The sequence below is a fragment of the Terrapene carolina genome, unplaced genomic scaffold (assembly GCF_002925995.2).
Source record: "Terrapene carolina triunguis isolate 2854851 unplaced genomic scaffold, T_m_triunguis-2.0 Scaffold613, whole genome shotgun sequence".
NCBI classification, from domain to species: Eukaryota; Metazoa; Chordata; order Testudines; family Emydidae; genus Terrapene; species Terrapene triunguis.
Genome location: NW_020664964.1, coordinates 6,981,567 through 6,997,501, shown reverse-complemented (window position 1 = coordinate 6,997,501; position 15,935 = coordinate 6,981,567). Strand labels below are relative to the sequence as shown.

General features: G+C 39.9%; 1 protein-coding gene across 8 annotated transcripts in view; it reads right to left on the bottom strand.

The window, feature by feature from the left end:
* TERT (telomerase reverse transcriptase) overlaps window positions 1-15,935 on the bottom strand; it is a 121,868-nt gene that overhangs the window by 93,692 nt on the left and 12,241 nt on the right. For all 8 annotated transcript variants that reach the window (XR_002907830.2, XM_024195091.2, XM_024195094.2 and 5 more), the window contains exons 4-7: window positions 13,368-13,557; window positions 8,092-8,274; window positions 3,856-4,017; window positions 585-680 (exon numbers count right to left, since the gene is read on the bottom strand). Coding sequence is in view for 7 of the 8 variants with exons in the window: in XM_024195091.2 (XP_024050859.1) it covers window positions 585-680; window positions 3,856-4,017; window positions 8,092-8,274; window positions 13,368-13,557 (631 nt within the window). In the remaining variant the exon portion in view is untranslated. The remainder of the gene's footprint in view (window positions 1-584; window positions 681-3,855; window positions 4,018-8,091; window positions 8,275-13,367; window positions 13,558-15,935) is intronic.

The following is a 15,935-nucleotide window of genomic DNA, read 5'->3' as shown; positions in this document are numbered from 1 at the left end:
CAGCTCCAGCCCTGGCCCCAGCCACTGGGGGGATGGGGACAGTTCCAGCCCTTGCGGCTGACAGCTCCAGCTCCAGCCCCACCCCAGCTGCTGACAGCTGCGTCCCAAGCTGCGGGGTGGGGACAGCTCCGGCCCCAGCCACTGACAGCTCCTCACCCCCATCAGCAGGACAGTGTGCACTGCTGCTGTTGCTCTAGCAATAGCATCAGCTTGGACTTAAAATGCTTGTATATTTGGGGGGGGGGGAGGTTACTATTTATTTATTTATTTGCATACTGCCAAAATTACCCTGAGAAACAAAAGCAAGAAAGAGGAAATGACATTTTGTAATTGTTCATATTTTAGCAAACGTTGAACAGAATTTCCAGGGAGAGAGAAAAGGCACTCAGTAGGCCCCTTCCCAAATATGAAAGGCCTGCTGCAAGCAAAGATCAAAGAAAAGGTCATAAGAATCTCTTATAACGGAAAGTGTTAGGCAAACTAAATAAAGGGGGCACTATCAGCTCCTGCTCTAATATATAAATTAATAATTAACTTATTTGATTTTCTTCCTCATTTGAAGAGAAATGTCTCATAACAGTTACCTGTTCAACTACTATGGCATTTTGTAGCGATGTACTCTCTTGCAGATGGGATACAAATAATCTCATATGGGACATAAAATCCTTGAAAGTAGAAACCTGTATACCGAGAGTAAAGAAATGATAAAATTCAGCAAAAGATGTTTTAGTTAACAGCAATAATCAATAGTCCTTGCAAGGTGGGAAAAATACCAAAGAAACCCACCACAGTAGCATTTAACTTAAAGAAGGGGAAAACTATAATAAAATAAGGAAGCTAGTTAAATGGAAATTAAATGGAATAGGCACAAGAGTGAAATGCCTCCAAACTGCATGGATACTTTTTAAAAACACCATTATAGAGGCTCAAACTAAATGTATACCTCAAATTAAAAAAAAAAAAAAAAAAAACAGTAAAGGACCAAAAAAAAAGCTACCATGGCTAAACAGAGTGAAAGAGGAGGTTAGAAACAAAAAAAGTCATCCTTTGAAAATTGGAAATCAAATCCAATTGAAGAAAACAGAAAGGTGCATAAATTCTGGCAAGTCAAATGTAAAAGTACAATTAGGCAGGCTAAAAAAAATGTGAAGAGCAACTATCAAAAGACACAAAAACGAACAGCAAATTTTTTTTTTAAGTACAAGAGAAGCAGGAAACCTGCCAGTCAGTGGGGCCATGAGACAACTGAGGTTCTAAAGTAGGACTCAAGGAAGACAAGGCGGTTGCAGAGAAGCTAAAGAAATTCTTCACATTGGTCTTCACTGTAAAAGATGTGAGGGAGATTCCCAAACCTGACCCATTTTTTTTCAGGAGACAAATTTGAGGAACTATTAAAGACTAAGGTGTTAACAGAGAAGATTTTGGAACAAACTGATAAATTAAACAGTAATAAGTCACCAGGACCAGACGGTATTCATGCAAGAGTTCTGAAGGAACTCAAATATGAAATTGCAGAACTACTAATTCTGTTATGTAACAGGAGAAGAGCTAATGTGATGCCAATTTTTAAAAATGGCTCCAGAGGCAATTCTGGCAATTATAGGCCAGTAAGTCTGACGTCAGTACCGTGCAAATTGGTTGAAACTATAGTGAAGAACAGAATTATCAGATACATAGATCAGGGTTTCTCAAACAGGGGTTGCCGCTTGTGTAGGGAAAGCCCCTGGCGGGCCGGGCCGGTTTGTTTACCTGCCCCGTCGGCAGGTCCGGCCCATCGCGGCTCTCACTGGCCGCAGTTCACTGCCCCGGGCCAATGGGGGCTGCTAGAAGCGGCGACCAGTAAGTCCCTCGGCCCGCGCCGCTTCCAGCAGCTCCCATTGGCCCGGAGCAGCGATCCGCGGCCAGTGGGAGCCGCGATCGGCCGGACCTGCCGACGGGGCAGGTAAACAAAGCGGCCCGGCCCGCCAGGAGCTTTCCCTACACAAGAGGCAACCCATTTGAGAAACCCTGACATAGATGAACATGATTTGTTGGGGAAAAGTCAACATGGTTTTTGTAAAGGGAAATGCCTCACCAATCTATTAGAATTCTTTGAGGGGGTCAACAAACCTGTGGACAGGGGTGATCCAGTTGATATATTGTATTTGGAATTTCAGAAAGCCTTTGACAAGATCCCTCACCAAAGGCTCTTAAGCAGTCATGGGATAAGAGGGAAGGTTCTCTTGTGGATCAGTAACTGGTTAAAAGATTAGAAGCAAAAGGGTAGGAATAAATGGTCAGTTTTCACAGTGGAAAGAAGTAAATAGCGGGGTCTCCACAAGGGTCCATACTGGGACCAGTGCTGTTCACCCTATTCATAAACAATCTGGCAAAAAGGGGTAAACAGTGAGGTGGCCAAGTCTGCAGATGATACAAAATTACTCAAGATAGTTAGTCCAAAGCTGCCTGCAAAAGGTTCTCACAAATCTGAGTCACTGAGCAATAAAATGGCAGATAAAATTCAATACTGATAAATGCAAAGTGATGTACATTGGAAAACATAATCCCAACTATACATACAAAATGATGGGGTCTAAATTAGTTGTTAGCAGTCAAGAAAGATCTTTAAGTCTTCTTGGATAGTTCTCTGAAAACATCTGCTCAATGTGCAGGAGAAGTCAAAAAAAGCTAAAAACGCGAGGAACCATTAGAAAAGGGACAGAAAATATCATAATACCACTATATAAATCCATGGTATGCTCACATCTTGAATATTGCATGCCGTTCTCCTCACTCCATCTCAAAAAAGATGTATTAGAATTGGAAAAGGTATAAAGAACAGCAACAAAAATGATTAGGGGTATGGAACAGCTTCCATATGAGGAGAGATTAAGAAGACTGGGACTGTTCAGCTTGGAAAAGAAACGACTAACGGGAGGGATATGATTGAGGTCTATATAATCATGAATGGGATGGAAAAAATGAATAAGGAAGTGTTATTTACCCCTTCAAACAACACAAACATACACAAATAACACAAAAACACAAAAAAATGGTCACCCAAATTAGTAGGCAACAAGTTTAAGGCAAAGAAAAGGAAGTACTTCTTCACACAATGCACAGTCAACCCGTGGAACTTGTTGCCAGGGGATGTTGTGAAGGCCAAAAGTATAACTGGGTTCAAAAAAGAATCACGTTCATGGAGGACAGGTCCATCAGTGACTATTAGCAATGCTCTGGGTGTCCCTAACACTCTCACAGCCAGAAGCTGGGACTAGATAACAAGTGATGGATCACTTGATAATTGCCCTGTTCTGTTCATTCCCTCTGCAGCATCCAGCACCAGCCACTGTTAGAAGAAAGAATATTGAGCTAGATGGACCACTGGTATGACCCAGCCTGGCCATTCTTATATTCAGTGGGCCTAATTCTGTTGTGCTACATACCAATCCATTAACTTAACAGTCATTAAAACAATGGAAACTTACAGTTTTCATATCACAAAGCGGAGAGTTGTTTAAACCACAGCATAAGTCCTTTGTTACCACAATCTTGCATCGTACTGTGACAGGCTGCAGGGGCAACAACAGCTACCTAGTAAAGCGGTAACTCAGACTTTCCTTTACTATTCGCCTTGCACAGGTGGTCAGGGGAAGGGGACAGAATAGCTGTTAGGAAGCTTGGGGGAACAGGCCTTGTCTCCTCCAGCAAGTTTCCCCTATAAAGTGTGGTTGTATGTTTTATTTTTTAAAAAATGTCCATGTATATGGTAACTAGCTAATTAAGCTAAGGCTTGTTAATTAAAAAAGGATTAAACAGATATGTCCCAATACAGAAAAATGTTAATAGCAAGAATAAGAAATTAACTAGTCATACGTGTCTTCTATAGTATTTTCTGATTTGTCCACTCATGGTAATCTTGATCACTGCATAGCGCCGTATGCAGTAGACTGTTCTTTTCTCGGGATCTAAGATTTGAGAGACCACTTCCACAAGTTTATCATGAGGAATAGTATCATAAGCCCCAGTGACATCAGCCTGAAATAGGGAGAAAAAAAATCAATTCCATATTATGCTACTGTAAGTACTCTCGTACACATAAGAACAAAGCTAAGGTAAAAGGACAAAATTGCACAGAATGTATTAGCTGGAAGCCTGTTGGGCCAGTTAGTCCAATTCAGTGACAAAAATGAAAGGCTACTCTTGTGTTCTCTATGTTGAATAATCCATTCCCTTATTCAGACAAGCGGGGATGCCCAAACCATCAGCTTTAACTGAATTTAAGCTGTTATTATAAGGGGAGTGATAGAGGTCGCTATATTTAGATTGCTTAACACCTATTATTAAAAAAATAGTATCGGACCATGAAAATAGAAATTGGCATATTGTGAGTACATAAGGAGCAGAATTAAGTTTTCAAATGAAACCTTAAATCTAACATTTCTGAACTTTCCAGTGCTTGACTCTGCATTCTAAACTTTATTGTAATCATTTTTGCAGGTGCTTTTTAAAAATGTTTCTATGCATTATGACCATGAAGATGATCTATCTAATGTCTTCCTGAATTTGCAGACAGACAGCTGCTGTGCACCTACCACTGTTCATGGCATTGTCAAATAAAGGCAAAGTAAAGTTAAGTGTCAGGTCAGTTTCACTAGCAGTGATGCTGCTTGGAAAAGCAATGAAAAGCACCTGAGGCAAACAACAGAACTATTCACAGGAGAGGACTGCCGAAAATTGAGGTTAGGGAAGCAATAGAGGAGCCTAATCCCACTGGATCGTTCAGAAATGACCCTCACCTTGGGTTATCAATGTACCTAACCATAAGACCTTCAATGCTAAAAGCATGAGCCTCTTCCACTTTAGCTCAAGTAGTAACTCCCTTAATTATTTAATCTCTTAAGTGGACCAGCCACTAGAAGAGAGACAAAAATACACATTGGGTTACATTTGTAGCAGCCAGGAGACTATGGGGTGAGCTTGGGTGTTGCACCTCCAGCAGGAAAAGGAGGGTAGGCAGAAGGGGAAGGCTTCAAATTTATCCAAAAGATTTACTAGTTAGAGGCAGACCAAAAAAAAAAAAAAAAAAAAAAACAATAAAAAGAAAAAAAAAAAAAAAAAAAAAAAAGCAGCCTTTGAAGTAGGGTCAGGTACAGAAGCTGAGGCTAAGCAGGCTGGGCTTCCCACCAGAATGGTGCTCCTGAACTTCGCCCATCTAAAACCTTCACACATCCAGGTCATCTTTCACATCAGCATTTTGTACTCCGCACAGAATTCATATGGCCCATATTTTTCTGTGCCCTCCAAGCAGAAAAAACACACACACAAAAATCTGCCAGGGGACACACGCTGTGACGTTACACTCCATATTCTTCATAGAAATATTATTATGATATGAATATGGCATAACTAAGATATGTTTTATGCAAGATAGGTCATGTGAGATATCATTGAAAAGGTTATGTTTTGCTGAATGTGTTTATCCAATCTGTATGCATGTATCATTTCTGTATCTGGAGTTAGGGATATTAACTATGTAACAATTACAACTGTGTTTTCACCTGGGAAACGCCCATCAGACAGTAGGCAAAGAGCCTGGATGAGCCATTAAGGAGAACAATAGGACTTTGAAAATGCTTATCTCACTCCTTCCTGAGAAGTTTCCTGGGATGCTGCATTGGCACTGCAGGGTCAGGTGACCCTAGACAATATCTTAACTTGCTGGTACTTTTCCACTGTAGGGGGATGGGGATCAAACAAAGGATTACCGCCTTAGGTAAATCTTTTTTAAGGCTGGGGAGGGGGTTAATCTTGACTCTCCTCCATTGCCTGCCCAGGAAGGAAGACTGCTAAAAACACCTGGGAGGGAAAGACAGGGTTGAGTCCAGGCTGAGACAGGCGTCCAGTCTGTAAAGAGAAATAACTGTAACTCTAAGCTACAGAAACTCTGCAACCTGCTTAAAACAACATTTAAGGTGAGAAATTACATTTGGTTTCTTGAGCGTATCAAGCTTAGCTTGCGTGTTTTGTTTTATTTGCTCGGTAATTTGCTTTGTTCCGTTTGTTATCCCTTATAATCACTTAAAATTTAACTTTTGTAGTTAATAAACTTATTTCTTGTTCATTTCAAAACCCAGTTTGTGAAATTCATATCCAGGGTGGGAGAGAGGAGGCAAAAAGCTGTGCATCTCTCTCTCCATCTTGAGGGAGGGGGCAATTTTTATGAGCTTGCATTGTGCAGATCTTTCTATATTGCGCAAGACAATATTATTTTGGTTTTACACCCCAAAGGAGGTGTGCATGTGAGTGTTGGATAAATCCTTGAGCTGAATCTTTCCACACACAACTGATTTCAGTCTGTGTCTGCAGCTGGGTGTGGCCTTACCTGTGTGTGTACTAGAGAAGGCTTGAGGGCCTGGCACAGCAAGGACAGGGTGAGGAAGCCCAGGCTGGTGGAACGTGCGGATGCAGTGGGACCCCAGTACATCAGGTGGCATCCTGGACGGGGGTCCAACCCGTCACACGCACCAATTCCCCAGCAGCCCAGGCAGCACATCTGTTCCAGCTTGCCTGGAGCAGCCTCAGAGACGGGGAGGGAGGCTGAGCATGTGTGCCTGCATGGTTGATCACCATCGGGGGGGCAAGGCTGGGGGTATGTGCGTGCCAAAAAGCAAGAGAGAGAGAGACTCTGTCCCTCTCATTTGCTACTGCAGCTCGCTGGCGTGGAAGGGTAGGGCTTTTTATTATGCACGAGGCAGGCTAGAGGCAGAAATGTAGCAGCCTGCCTGTTAGTTAAATCATCTCATTCTCTGAGGCATAACTGTAGCAGCCTGACTGTGTAATAACGTTGTTAAAGTTGCTGTTGATGGTTAATTGTTCTCATTCTTTGAGGCAGAAATATAGCAGCCTAAGTAGTAACATTGTTAATGTTCCTATTGTTAGTTAACTATTCCCATTCTCTGTCAATTCCCCCAGGAGCATAAAACCTGTGAAAGTTTTAAGGCCCCTACATTGCCAGAATGATGTAAAAGAGCCTTATTATAAATGACAGTAAGGGAATAGTTACTTATGTTCTTCTTATGGAATCCTCAACTAGGAAGATTTATGTTCTTTTTCACTTTTTTCCTGTGCCGAAGTGGCACAATGGGGTTAGATTTCAACTCAGGATTTATTTTATTTACTCATTAAAAAAAAAAAAAAAAAAAAAAAGGCTTTGAAGGCAAATAGAACATTTACCAAGCAGTTAATAAAATGTCAGGACAATCAGAATCAAGCACTTCCCAAAGTACCCAGCCAGGTCCAGGACAATGATTAGCAAAACTGTATGACTTTCATGTGTGAAAGTCTGAGCAATTTAAAATGACATTCTACTTTTTTTTTCCTGTTTGGTGTTCTGTAATGTAATTTAAATGAAAATCCAGGATTATAACTGGAATTCAGGGTATTAGTTACCAAGTATTTGTAACTTAACTTTCATGTGTTTAGGAAATGCTGAATAGTTATTGTGACATTTTTCTGTATTGTAGTTTAAATAAATTACCCAAACAATTGAAACGGGTGTGATTATATTGCATTATTTTGACAAATAAAATATGCAGAATTTTGCAAAATTTTGAATTTTTTGGCATAGAATCCCCCCAGGAGTAATTTTGATAACAGAGATACTCTTCTGACTGAAAACCCATCTGGCAAGTCTTCCCAAGCCCTGAACTTACATTTTAAAGAAAATAAAATCCCAACCAACACACCCACACCTGCTCATATACACTTATACAAAAAGTGCTAGAAGCTATTAAACAAGTACATACATGATCCATAATAGTTTGACTACTACCTGATTCAAATATTCTAGAAAAGAAATGAAACACTCCCCTCACTGGGAAAGAATCAGCATTATGGAAACAGAAAAATCCAGTGAAAGCAGCTCCCTGTGCTGCATTAAGAACATCAGCTGTTGCTGAAAAACAATTGTACACTCAGCTCATGGCTAGTAGAAAAGCTTACCTTTAAGAAAAAAGTGGTCCTAAATAATATTAAAAAAAATAATAAAAGCCTTCATTATTTCAACAAGATCAGTTTGAACAATGGAGAAAAAATATAATGGAAACATACCTTCACATAGTAGAAACGAGGTATTTTATCATTTGATTCAAGAACTTCAGAAACAAACTTCCTCCATATTTTATATATATCATCTTTCCCAAACACTGAGGAGCCTAGAAGACTGGTGTTTTCGGTTCGTTCATAATTCAGAACACTAAATAGATTTTTAAGTTGAGTGTTGAAATAATGAACCTATGGGAAACCAAAAGCCAAACTTAAAATATTATATTTCACGTTCAGTATGTAGATTTTACTTACAAAAAAATGAGCACCCAGGGCTCTCTAATAATTACTGAAATCACAGAGTGTTAAAAAAAGGCAAATAGACAAAACTGACTCATATCTTTACTATATTTTCTCTAGTAAGCTGCACTACACAAAAAGCCTCAATAATGCTTTAATGGTCATTGTCACAGAAAACGCCTCAAAGCTTTTATTCCTGTTGCAAACAACTTTACATTACATAACTATCCTGCAGCAAATCAGAGCTGTACACAACTCCCTCTGAAACCAACAAATGACATCCAAGAGTTGTCAGAGCTGGCTGCTCAAGATGCTGAAGACCACAAAATTGCCCCCTCAGGATTCCCATCTCTTGCCTGTCTCAGAGTTTGGGGATTAGGAATCCTCCCAAGTTTGTACACAGACTGCAGAGTTCTCACCCTCTCAAAGTTATATGTTAATCATGACAAAGGTGTACAGAAATTTGTAATTTCCGAATTTTTTTGGTGTTTCGGAGCATGTTTTTACACTGAAAAATCAATTATAGATTTCAATAAAAAACTGTGAAAATCAAGCAGATTAGATTTTATTTCTTTAGTATAACAATTCTACTGTGTCTGATTTTACTTTAATGGTTTACATAATAAGATTAGTAATTATTTTTAACAAAATTACTGCCTAATTTACTTCTCCAACTTTTTTTTTTAACGTGTCCAGAGGGTGAAAGTCACACTCTGTCATTAATCACATCTAGACAATGACCACAAAAGCCTCACATTTAAAAAAAAAACAGTTTGTACCTGCAAAATCTGCTCCTTAAATTGTACTGCTGGTGTAAAACTAGGTACCTGCACTTCAAGTTACCCCATTATAGGTAGAGAAAAGCTACAAATTACACACAGAAAAGGGATACTGGGTCACATACTTCTTGTACAGAATAGGTTGCATGGCTGCTACTAGCAGATCAGGCACCTGTATCAGATATAGACAGACTACAGAGATTACTTCTCAGAGACACTTATCAGATGTGTTCACTATAAGATTCTTTAATGCTTTGCCAAGTATGCTAAGGTTAGTTTAAGTAAGGCATTTTTATGTGGTTGACCACTATAATACAGTTTAGCATTCCATTACCTCTCACTCTTTAAAGTTCTACATTCCTACCGTTTACAAATATACACTGTGACAGACCCAGACCAGTGGGGTACAGGAGTCTGGTAGAGGGCAAATATACTGGTCACTGGATGAGTAGTTTTCTGTTCCCTGAGTGACCAGAGAAAGGGGCTGCACCAGAGTAATCAGGAACCTGCTAGAATCAGTTAAGGCAGGCAGGCTAATTAGGACACCTGGAGCCAATTAAGAAGAAGCTGCTAGAATCAATTAAGGCAGGATAATCAGGGCAGCTGGGTTTTAAAAGGAGCTCACTTCAGTTTGTAGTGTGAGTGTGAGGAGCTGGGAGCAAGAGGCACAAGGAGCTGAGAGTGAGTGCTGAGGAGCACAAGCATTATCAGACACCAGGAGGAAGATCCTGTGGTGAGAATAAGGAAGATGTTGGAGGAGGCCATGGGGAAGTAGCCCAGGGAGTTGTAGCTGTCATGCAGCTGTTACAGGAGGCACTATAGAAAGCTGCAGTCCACAGGGCCCTGGGCTGGAACCCGGAGTAGAGGGCAGGCCCGGGTTCCCCCCAAACCTCCCAATTGACCTGGACTGTGGGGTCTTCCAGAGGGGAAGGTCTCTGGGCTGTTCCCCAACCCACATGGTGAATCTCTGAGGCAAGAAAATCCGCCAATAAGCACAGGACCCACCAAGATAGAGGAGGAACTTTGTCACAACACTATCTTTGAACTTCAGTAAGTATCAGTCTGTTAAGTATCTCTGAATCATACTGGTTTTCTAATTACATGGCCTGAACGCATAATGGCTTAGTCATCTGACTGTCCATTAGTTGCAACAACTGGCTATGGTCAGTTTGGAATCCTTGAGTCTTCTTATTCTGCATCCACCATCTATAGAGTCTTCTCTGTTGATTATTCCTCCTGAGGAACAAACTGTAGTTATCAATGGTTTCTCTTGAACTCTCCACTGACAGTCTTGATCACATATGATCTGGGCCTGAATTATTTTTCTTTACGAAGCTAGAGTTGTCCAACCTCCTTGTCCATCCAATTTGTATGGTTCAGCATTGTCTGCTAAACTAATTTTTACAGTATCTCCTTTCAAATGTCCAATAACATCAAATCCTCTGTTGAATTCTTCCACCTTTCTTACTAGGCCCATCACAGCTGCCATGCTGTGGCTGAGAAGGTCTTTGATCACATGTACTCTGAATGCAAAGCTTTTGTCTTTGTATGTTGTTTTTGTGGTGAACTGGCCCATGCAGTTCAGAATACCTCCAGGGCTAGTCAGAGCTGTTGCAGGTGACTCTAGCTCTTGGAGGCATTTAAGGCAATTGTAAGCCCCTTCTGAGATGACTACAAGAAATCGATAGTCTTGTCATAAATATTCAATTTCACTCTCCAAGCAAGTTTTGTGTAGTCACAAGTGATAGACCCCGAGTTTTATAATGACTTTTAGCCATCCTGCTGTTTAGAGATTCTAAGCTAGTTTCAGGTTTTTCAAGTTGCTCCTGCCTTTTCTTCTGCTGTTTGAAGAGTTCAGACTGCTTTTGTGGATAGGGTTAAGTATGCCTTCAATAGCCGCTGCTGTGAAAAAAATTTATCTGTTAACCCAATAACCAGCCTGTCTCTGATATTTTCATGTTTTCAAGTTCCAAAAATCTCAGTTTTCAGCCATTCAACATTTCCCCCTTGTTCTTGAATTCTCTGTTGAAAACATGGTCTTTCATAAACTACATTTCTCAGAGGTATAATGTATGCATCAAACATAGCCAGAACCATTTCACAGTCTCTTTTATGAATGTATTCAGTAAAGTCAAAGGATTTAAATAAATGCTCTGCTTCTTGCCCATAGCATAAATTAAAGATGATACCTGTTACCTTGTTTGCAATGCGAAATCTTGCAAAATACTGCTTTCGGTCTACCCATTGTGAAAGTCTGTCACAGCTGAAGTGCTCTGGGTCACTGAAGAGTGGCATGTTGATGAGATCCTGCAACCTTTGTTCCTTTTGTATCTGTTCTCTTTTGGCACTAGTTGACTAGGTTGCAGGTCTGCTAGTAGCAGTTCAGGCTTCAGTATCAGATATAGACTGACTACAGAGCTTACTTCTCAGAGAGATTTACACCAGATGTGTTCATTATAAGATCCTTTAATGCTCTGCTACGTATGGCTAAGGTTAGCTTAAATAACAATTTTACACATTGCGCCACATAGCAGTTTAACATTCTGTTACATACTGTCCTCAATCCTAGGAGGAAAAAATCTGCGCGCACACACACACACACACTTACTTCAAAGTTTTTAAATAGGTTTGTTAAAAAAATTAAGCTGGTTGAAAATTTTCAAAATATTTTTGATCAACTTGAGAGAGCCAAAGATTTTTGAAAATTCAAAATGTTCTCCTGCAATTTGGTCTATTGCTGCACAAGCCAAGTTCTATACTGGAGAACCATCAGAAAACAGGGTGGATGACCGATCTAATCCACTTTGGTGAACATACCTGAAAATCTTAAAGACTCAGATGGGATCTTTGAAAAGACTATCAACTTTCCCAAAGGACTCATCAGATCTATTAAGAGAGACCTTCACAGAACTTTAAAAATCTGTTTCTTTTCTGACATTGCAATTAGTATGCAATTGGGGGAAAAGTGTCCTGATTCAAATGAAAAGATCACCTTGACCTTCAAAAGGAGTCAGTATAGTTCCACGTGATAAAATTCCTATTTCATTTGTGCCTTTTTTTAAAAGAAATTAGGGAAAACATAGCATAAAAAGCTACATCAAAAGAAAGCTAAGGTTGCAAAGTTGAGCACTCAAGAGCTAGGAACTGCCTGGCCAATGTTAATTCAACCTGCTTGAACATATGTAATGAGTATTTAATTACATGATCACATATTATTTTTTTCACGGGCCCCCTGATTCTTTCACTGCATAGGATGGACCTGCTGGGGGGATGAATCAGGGCTGCGTAGTGAATGGGGCTGGTGTCTATAGGGCTCTGGCCCCATTTGTTTTTGAAGTTGGAAAGTGTGTAGTAAATAAGGCAGGAGATTTGCAGGAAAAGAAATGATGGTCTTGTGGTTTAGGAAGTTGAATGACACCCTGGGGAAACTAATTCTATCCCTGCTTCTGCCCAAAGAATTCTTGTACGTTGCTGGGCAAGTCACTTAAATCAAAATTTTCATAAATGGCCATTAATTGTATCCCTCATTTCATGGGTGCCCAATCTGAGACACAAAATGCCAGATTTGCAGAAATGCTGAGTATTCACAACAGCAACTGAAGTCAATTGGAGCTGTATTTGGAACATATAAAGTATGATAAAAATGTTCTGAAGATTAGGCCCTAGGCACATCAATTTGGGAATCCCAAATTACTTCAACAATTTTGGTCTTGATATTCTTCTGTGCCTTAGTTCCCCCATCTGTAAACTGGGAGTAGTATCCTTTCATTTTACCCAGGTATTGTGAATATTTGTGAAGCACTCTGATTCTATGATGAGAATCACAGAAAAACCCATAAGGAAATTATTAATTTAGAGTTTTTCACTGCAGGGTTTGGACTGTTTGTCCAGTATATGGTCCCATCCTCTATTTACTGCAATGAGTATTAAAATAAATGTTGAATAACTGTTCATTCAGTTAACACTAGTAAAACTATACTCTGAATGAATCCAGGGTGAGGGAAAGGGGAGGGTGTGTGGGGGGATTTGTATGTGATCTTGTAATTAAAAAGATGGTCATAATGCATATGCATGGAGGGCCCAAAATAGAGTTGCATGACCAACCTTAGTTTTGGCATTTCCTGACTTTTGAGTGCCTGAGTTTGCAATCTTATTTTAAAATTTATTTTATTTATACATAATATAAACAACTATCCACAACCCCCTTGGATATTAGTTACAATGTGACAAAAAAGAACATAGGCAAATTCAGAATACAGTGACCTTCTTGTCTCTGCTTTTCCTGTTCAATGTTTTTGCTCCAGAAACACTGTTCACTTTTACTATAGGTCGCAACCCGTTTGGTTTAGGGATGAACCGAAGTTTTGATGCCATAGGAACACATTTCTTCTGCTGTACTTTTTCAATTTCCTCTGCAGATAATGCACGAAGATGCACTTTGGCAAAATGGTTTCTAAAATAAAAACGGACATTAAGTTTAAAGGGACTTAAATACAATAAGTTGCATATATTTTATCTTCCGAGTGAAGCATTCAGTTTCAGGAAATAATCACATATATTCAATTATCTGTGTGGAAACTATTTTACCAAAGGAAACAGATTGTGCTAAAAGCATTATTCAGAATAGAATTAAGGCTTCTGTCCACACAACCAGTAAGGATGTTGGAACTTGTGGTGAGAGACACCTTTGCTTTGAATTCACTCAGCTTGTTAAGTTAGGTGTTAGTTGCGTTTTATCTTTTAGTTTTATCTTTTAGTTCTTGGTAACCAGTTCTGACTTTTATGCCTCATGACTTGTAATCACTTGAAATCTCTCCTTCTGTAGTTAATAGATTTGTTTTATCTAAACCAGTATGTTTGGACTGAAGTGTATGGGAAACTTCATTTGGAATAACAGGATTAGTGCACATCATTTTCTATTAATAAAATGACTGACTTTATATGCGCTTATATTGTCCAGGAGGGTGCTGGGCAGTACAAGATGCACATTTCTGGAGGGAAGTCTGGGAATGGGAGTTTGCTCATGTCGGCTGGCTAGAGCACTCTTACAATATAGCTGGGAGTGATTTACATGCTGGAGGCTGTGTGTAATCAGACCAGGAGTGGTTGTTCTCACAACGAAGCAGTGTAAAAAGCACTCCAGCTTGGAGAATTGAGGGGGGACAGTTGTCCATGAGTCCAGATTGGGTAATGTCACACATAGGCATAAGGACCCACCTGCATGGATCAGATTTTAGGATGGGGCCACAGGGTGCAGAGTCCCATTCAAGTAAATGGGTCTGTATGCAGGGGTCCACTTCCATGGATCACACTGCAATGTTGCTAGTGTTTGTTTTATTTTTTGGTAAATAAAACTTCCTGGTCTTTCTGTACAGATTCTTCTTTTTTAAAAACAAAGTTGAAAACATTGTTAGTATTTATTAAGTTCAATATTTAATGTTATTTGGTTATGTTAGATGCTATTAATCAAATATAAAATAAATTAATCTTTTGTAATGTATTAAGTGTAAAAGCCTATGTGTTTGTGCACATTAAGGTTGCTAGTTTGAACCCAAGATATGGTATGCCAAACAATGCTCATTATTATATAATATTTATAATGTGTTTTGCCCAGAAGATGCAACAACCGTGGACTTGTTGTGATAATTAGGCCAAATTTATAGGCCCAATTGTGAACTCAAGTTGTGAGAAGCGAAAGATAATGGAATGTTGCAATAATCTATAACAACAAGTGTTGATATGAAAAGGTGTAAAAAAGCAAGACTGAATTAGTCCAAACAAAAAGGCCTACTGATATATCTCAAGGGCTCTTACGATCATGCCTGGTCAACAAGAAAAGTGTGAAACTGGACCCAAATTGGTGTGTCAAAAACTAAGCCTAATTGGTGGACAAAATGATGATTTAGTTGGGGATTGGTCCTGCTTTGAGCAGGGGGTTGGACTAGATGACCTCCTGAGGTTTCTTCCAACCCTGATATTCTATGATTCTATGAAAATAATAAGCAGATGGACTATTATGCCCATCACTTCCTTTTGGGGTTGTTTAAAAAACAAGAAAAAAGACTTTGGGAGGAAAATACAGACTAATGGACAGAGGCTACTGGCGATGCTAGCGGGGAAGGAGAGAACTTCACCATCATGGTTGCCACCTCATCTCTTGAGAACTGGGCCTTCATTATCCTGATCCTGAGAGATATTCTATTAGACCAAGCCAGAGAGAGGGACCCAGCATCACCACCTTTAACTTCTCTGGCTGAAGCCCAGCCACCACCTGCAACATGACTCTCTCGCCTTTTCCTTCCAACGTCCCCTGGCCCACATGTCCTTTTCCTTCCCTACCTTATTTAACCGCTTTCCTAACCCCCTTTTTTTCTTCTTCTTTCTAATAAGACTCTGGCTTAGCCAGCCAAGACTGCATATTTTGGAACACTGCAATAAGCCTGTGACCAGAAACAGAACAACTAAAACAATGTCCTAATCAGCAATGCTGGTACAAGTTTGACAGGTCTTAGGGGAGCTGATAAGCCCATGTGCTTTGCCTATGTTTTTCTAACAGTAAGGCTGCAAGTTACAACTCAACATCAGAGACAAACACTGCATTTTCTAGCTTTGCTGTTCTCTTGTCTCACCTTTTGTGTGTTTGTCTTGTTTTGTCTTCTTAGGAAACGGGATCAGACTTTAACAGCAGCAGCAACAGTGACAGTTCCAGCCCATCTGAACTAACTTCTTTTTTCCCCAAAAAGGAGTTACAACCTTTGGCTAGGCCATCAAACAAGGGGGTTTCTTTCTAAAAACGCTTTTCAGCAGGGGGGATAGCTCAGTGGTTTGAGC